Source organism: Helianthus annuus, chromosome 12 (assembly GCF_002127325.2).
Source record: "Helianthus annuus cultivar XRQ/B chromosome 12, HanXRQr2.0-SUNRISE, whole genome shotgun sequence".
Taxonomy (NCBI): domain Eukaryota; kingdom Viridiplantae; phylum Streptophyta; class Magnoliopsida; order Asterales; family Asteraceae; genus Helianthus; species Helianthus annuus.
This window is the reverse complement of record NC_035444.2, coordinates 160434122-160440980: the sequence shown is the minus strand read 5'-3', so window position 1 is coordinate 160440980 and position 6859 is coordinate 160434122. Positions and strand designations below refer to the sequence as shown.

The window sequence follows — 6859 nt, the reverse complement described above, 5'->3', positions numbered from 1 at the left end:
TCTTCTGAAAACATGTCCTTTGTTGCTTCTTTGAATAAAGTTATAGAACCTTCTTGTTATGAGGAAGCTGCCTCTGATCCTAGATGGGTTGAGGCTATGAACAAAGAAATGGAAGCTTTGTTCAGAAATGATACCTGGGTTCTGACAGATCTTCCTCAAAACAGAAAGGCCATTGGCTGTAAATGGGTTTTTAGAGTCAAATATAAGTCAAATGGTGAAGTTGAAAGATTCAAAGCTAGACTTGTTGCTAAAGGATTCAACCAAAGAGAAGGTCTTGACTTTGGAGAGACCTTCTCACCTGTTGTTAAAATGGTTACTGTTAGGTCTATTATAGCTGTTGCTGTTTATTTTGATTGGCCATTGTTTCAACTTGATGTTGATAATGCATTCTTACATGGTACCATTTCTGAAGATGTGTATATGAAATTACCTCCTGGTTATTATTCAAAAAATGAAACTAAAGTTTGCAAGCTTGTTAAGTCCTTATATGGACTAAAACAAGCTCCAAGAAAGTGGAATGAGAGGTTAACCACTGTGTTATTAGATCTTGGTTTTGTACAAAGCAAATGTGACCATTCTTTGTTTCTTTACTTAAAAGATGGAATTACTGTTTATTTGTTGGTGTATGTGGATGATATTGTAATAACTGGTAATTCTACTGATAAAATTAGTCAAGTTAAGCACATTTTAAATGAAACATTTAAGATTAAAGATTTAGGTGTGCTAAAGTATTTTCTTGGCATTGAAGTGCTTTATGATAAAAATGCTATTTGTCTTAGCCAAAGAAAGTATTGTTTGGAACTTTTGAGTGAATTTGGTTATTTGGGGTGTAAACCTGTTAATACACCAATAGAACAAAGTTATTTAGTGTCTTCAAAACTTGACAAAGATCAGAAATTACTTAAAAATATTTCTGGTTTTCAAAAGCTGATTGGGAAGCTTATATACTTGTCTTTAACAAGACCAGATATAAGCTACACAGTTCAGTTTTTGAGTCAATTTATGCACAAACCAAATGAAGTGCATTTACAGTTGGCTTTGAGACTGTTGAGGTACTTGAAACAAAGTCCAGGGAAAGGACTAAGTTTTAAGAAGAGTGATAATCTTAACTTGCTGGGATATGCTGATTCTGACTGGGGTAAATGCCTTTCTACTAGAAAGTCTGTTACAGGCTTTTGTATTTTTTTAGGGAGTTGTCTTGTTTCTTGGAAAAGCAAGAAACAAGGTACTGTCTCTAGATCTACTGCAGAAGCTGAATATCGTGCAATGTGTTCAGCTACTTGTGAGCTGATTTGGCTGAGAAATTTATTGTTTGAATTAAATGTTCAATGTAGTTTGCCAATGCCTTTGAACTGTGATAGTCAAGCTGCTATTTCAATAGCAGCTAATCCTGTGTTTCATGAAAGGACCAAGCATTTTGAGCTTGATCTACATTTTTTAAGAGAAAAAGTGGCAAATGGTGTTATTAGAACTGTCAAGGTTGACTCTGAAAGTCAACTTGCTGATCTTTTTACCAAAGGTCTTGGAATAATTCAACATGAGGAATTTTGTAAAAAGCTTACTCTTGTTGATCTGTTCAAGCCAAATGAATGAAGGGGGGGTGTTGAAATTATAAGTGTTGTTATCTTTCATTCATTGGGCTTATATCTATTTATATTTTAGCTATTGGGCTATTGTAGATTTGGGCTGACATTTAGATGTTGGGCTACTCGTTACTAATGGTTGTTGGCCTGGTGATTGTTGAGTTGTTATTATTGTTACAGGTTCTCAAAATATCTAAGGGGCTTGATGTAACTTCAAGGACTGTTGTTGGATAGCTGTACAACTTACAAGGACCAAAGTGAAATATCCTTAGTTTCATTATATTTAAGTGATCTTGTTGATCAGTTGGGTCATTATTGTACTTGTTATCATCTTGTTCGCTCTGCTAGGGTTTCATCATCTTGTATACGAACAATCTCTCATCTGTGTCTGAGAGATTGTTCTGGTAGTCTGTGTTTGTTGTTGATCATCATCTGTAGATGATCTTCTATTCTGTTTCTGTATTGTTTGTACTTTAGATCTTACTTTTGTAAGATCAGATCTTACTGTTATTGTAAGATCTTTGGGTATTTGGGGGGCAAATCATTTTTGGGTTGGTTTAATAAGATTTTGTCACCTGTTTTGTCGCTATTTCTTCTGTTTTGTTTGTATTAGTGTTTATTCATATATTTCTACAATAATAATAATTCATAATAATGAAACCAACCAACAAAATGATAGAAAGAACTAGTAATAATTAAAACAGCGGCAGCAGCAGCAGCATATGAATTGAAAAGGAAGGAAGGTTTAAAAAAAAAGAAAAGAAAAGAGGTAGCTAGCTAGCCGGTGTAGATGTGAACGCCGATGGCGATGAGGAAAATGGTAAGGAGGCCGAAATAGATGACGGTGTGGACAAGTATGGAGAGTCCGCTGGTCTGCATGTTTCCAAACTCCACCACTCTGTTTCTTCCCGGTATCTGCAACAACAACCCCGGCGACAACAGCACGAACAGCACCACTGCGATCACCACGGGCCCCCAGTCTGCCATCTTCACTCACTGCCTACTGATTGATTTGATTAATTTCTCCTCCTCCTCCTCGGCTCCTCCTATATATATATATATGTATAGCGAATTAAATTAAATATATATGGATTGGAGGAGGAGGAGATGGTGAGTGTTTTAGTCGGACAAGTAACGAATAATAAAAGATGATGGTGTTAAAATAAAAGCAAAAGTAAACACGTGTTGCCTCATGTGTTTGCCCACCGCCTTTATCCTTATTGTCCCCATCTTCATCCATTTATTATTATCATTCAACCACCACTCATGTGTTCTTTTTGGTTCCACATCTTTTTTTATTTTTTTAATGTTTTTGTGTGATCCTGTTACATGTAAGAGCGAGAGGAAGAATTATTTATGGACTTTGTATCTTCTGTTCTGTGAACTTTGACAACTCTTTTGGGCCTTAGGGGAGTGGGGTGGTCCGTGATGGCCACACACATGGAAGTTGATCACACACCGTCGTCACCACTTTTTTTAACGTGTTGAAATATAAACGCGTTGTTTATATCACGCTTTGAAAACAATTCACTTTTGTTGTTTTGTCGTTTTATGAAAGTGAATTAATAGCAACTTTCATGAAAAGTGCAAATTAGCCCCTCGAATTTTGTTAGCTATTTTTAAATAGCTTTCCTTTAATTGCAATTCAGGTCCCTCATCTTTATATAAATTTTAATTGCCCATCTCGACGAACCGTTTAAGTCGGTTGTAATTCAACAAAAGCGCGAGATTTGCGAAAGGTGGGGTTGGGAGATGCTACCCGTTTAATTTAAGTTTTTTTTTTCCAATGTTTAGTTGTTTTTTATTTTGCTATGTAATTTATTTTTTAATTTTAATTAAATTTATAATTTAGTGTTTTATTGTTAATTTCTAATTTAAAAAATAAAAAAAATTGTGAGTGATGGAATTCCATCACTAGTGATGACCACCGCCACTAAAAAAGGCTTGTGAGTGATATAATAGTGGTTGGTGACATGGCGGAACTTGATTGGATGTTTGTGAGTGATGAAATTCTATCACTAGTAACCATCCCCCTTATATTATTTTTTGATCAAAAAACCTAGATTATAATCCAAAGATAAACTATACCAAACTACAAATACATCTACCAACTATAATCAATACATCCACACGAAAAAGATTGCATCAAATGTATTAAACACCACGATTTTAATAAAACCAACTTAAGCTCATAATCCAATCAAACGAGACTTTCAAACAAACTTATGAATCATCTAAACCTATATATATATTGGAGGGTTCAAATAAGAAGAATTTTTTTAAGAAGAAAAAAGAAGAAGTTTCAACCAATAAGAATCCTTTATTTTACTTCATTTAATATTTGCATTTAATTTGAATATAAGGGTATATTGGTAAACTTACATAAATCATTAATTTGTATTCTTCCCCTTTAATAAGTAACTAATTAAATTTGTAACTCCTTTTCAAAATATTTACTTTTTCCAAATTAAAAAAAACAGCTTAATTTAAAGTGTAAAATAAATTATTAGTTGTGTAGGATAAATTACGAGTTGTGTAGGATATATTTCGAGGTGTGTAGGATAAATTTCGACTCTGTAGGATAAAATTCTATAATGTGTAGGGTATATGTAGGAAAATTTTGATATGTGTAGGTTTTGTAGATTATATGTAGGCAGTGCCGTTCCAACGTTTTTGGAGGCCCTAAGTGAACTACAAAGTCAGGACCCTATTGAATTGGTATAAAGGAATTGAGATTGAGATTTGAGACATTGAATAACCATAGCGATGACTTTTCCTAATCTTGGCCCGCTCAATCCGTAATTAGTTTCACATTGTTTACTCAAAAGACGCTGCAAGTAACGAGGGTAGATGTGTTGTGTGCGTGGACAATGCAGACTCTTAGTGTAAATCCTAAATTTTGGGCCTAGAAACGTTGTTTAAATGGCAAAAACAAGTCTAATATATGAAAGGAAATAAAATTGGAGGCCCTTGTTTTTTTGTGGCCCTAGGCCTTAGCCTAGATTGATAAGCCTTACGGGCCGGCTCTGTATGTAGGATAATTAATGATTAGTTGACTAATTAATTAAAGAGGGAAAAAATTAATGATATGAGTTATAAATGAAATAGTATTTTACTAATATACCCTTTCTTCTTTTTGTTCTCATATTAAATTTCTTCTCAAATGAACCTTCCTATATATATATATATATATATATATATATATATATATATATATATATATATATATATATATATATCGGAAACGACGATGGAAGCTAATGAAACCCTTATCCCAACTTAGTTTTCAAACCCCTCCTCGAACCGGTTGCTTCCTTCCAAGTCCTAGACTTAAATGCATATTCTTTTCAGTTGTCATATAAGAGGAATTTTATAATCTCTTTCTCTTTAGTCGTTTTTGTCTTTACGTAGAATAAAATTAGTTTTTTCAGCGTCTTGACAGACGACCTGTATAGATGTGTACATCGTACGGAGTCTTCCATAGTCGGCTTGAATTCTTTATGACGTACGACTTGTACTCAAGCATACGACCATACGCTCAATCCAACTTATACTTCTTCCCAACAACCTCTTTTATTCACAAAATTCCCTATTTCTCTTTCCTTTGATACTTTCACATCACTATTTCCTGAAATTTTCAAAAATATAACCTTCTAGTACCAAATCATGTATTAAAGCCAGTTAAAGGTGCCAATGATCTCTAGATCAAGTGGTGGAGGGCTTTCATTTCTCTTAAGAGATGCAGGTTCAACTCTCACTTGGTGCAGAGTGAGGCACTGGAGGGTAATGATATGAGACCCAGGGAAACCTGGGTTGGATCTTTGAGCCAAACGAGTTTTACCGATAATTTCACTGTCGTGCCTACAGGTGGATGGGTTACCGGGTTTTCCCGAGAATTGGTGGTGGACTCGGGTTACTCTCGGAGTACTCCGTTTGTCTAGTGGTGCCTCGAGAGTGTTCGGAATTGATTCTGTTGGTCGTTCAAAAAAACACAGTTAAAGGTGGGGTTATGTTTCTGTAACACCCCAAAATGTGTACATGTTAGTTTTTGAGTTTGTGTTAATACTACAACATGACAAATAGTATTATATTGCGGATCGTGGCAAATAGCTATAACATGTTAATAAATTCTAGCGTTAAGTATAGAGCTCGTTGGTTGATACTAACTAACCTAGTTTAAATACCTATGCATATGTCTTCTAGCAAAAGATAAGAGGTCTTGATCAAATGTGGCATATGGGAAAGTTAGAATATAAGAAAGATAAAATGCATAATTTTTATATGTGTGTGTGTGTGTGTCTGTGCGTGGATTAGAGAGAGAGAAGGAAGGAAGAACAAGTTCTACATAACCTAAAATCTGCAATTCTAACAAATTGAAGGGTGAAATCAATGACAATCTTAACATGAGCCTCAATAAGTAATCATCTATGCTTGTTTAACATAAGGTAAGTTGAATTTTACAATTTGGTGATTGTTGTAGAAAGTGGGTTGCAATCAATCCATGAATTCATGTGAAATTAGTATGGTTATGAGTTAGAATCACTTCATAGAACAAGAATTATGCTTGAATGTGGTCATCTTGATGATTAAAAATGAAAACCCACTTGTAGTAGGAATATGATGAAGTATGATGATCATATAGGTGCAAAATAGGTGTCATGTTGATGTATGAACTTGTATGCAATAGAGTATTGTTAGATAATTTGATGTAAGATGGAAATTATGTGAATTGATTGATTATGATAATCCATGTTATGAAATAGGAAGAGTGTGCATAAACTACTAGTACATTATGCTTTGATTTAGGTATGCACACCAAGTGTTTGATGAAATGTTTAGAATAGAGGTTTTTATATGATTTCAATGATCTTATGTGATTATGATGCTAAATAGTTTATGTCCAGAATGTGAGTAATTATTAATATGTTATGTTAAGAAAAGATTGAGTTGAAAACATAAGATTAAAGCATGTTAATTGTGGAATTTTAGGAGTGGAAGAAGAAGGCGCGATCCATTCTAGATCATAAGCGAAGCAAGACAAAAATAAGTTCTTATACTTACAAGTATTAAAAGTTCATAGTGTTTTTGTTATCTTTATGTTAAGTTAAAGTTTGCATTCCAAAATATCATAAATTGTTGAATAAGTAGAAGTTTAATTCATGTGATTGACCCATTATGAACGGGCCAAACAAACTAGAATGTGATGATAAAGAATGTTCATGAGTAGATCCGTTACGAACGGGTTAACAAACTAGTTGTGAAGTTAAAGAATGATC

At 34.0% G+C, this 6859-nt stretch overlaps 1 protein-coding gene across 1 annotated transcript; it reads right to left on the bottom strand.

The window, feature by feature from the left end:
• Window positions 1–2208: 2208 nt before the first annotated feature.
• On the bottom strand, window positions 2209–2828 carry LOC110896145. Its single transcript, XM_022143593.2, has one exon. It carries the CDS (start codon window positions 2568–2570, stop codon window positions 2361–2363), a length of 210 nt encoding a protein of 69 aa, XP_021999285.1. The 5' UTR covers window positions 2571–2828; the 3' UTR covers window positions 2209–2360.
• Between the last annotated feature and the right edge of the window lie 4031 nt (window positions 2829–6859).

Bases quoted from the DNA above. Each gene is read 5' to 3' on its own strand.
- LOC110896145 (XM_022143593.2), bottom strand. From the start codon at position 2,570: ATGGCAGACTGGGGGCCCGTGGTGATCGCAGTGGTGCTGTTCGTGCTG.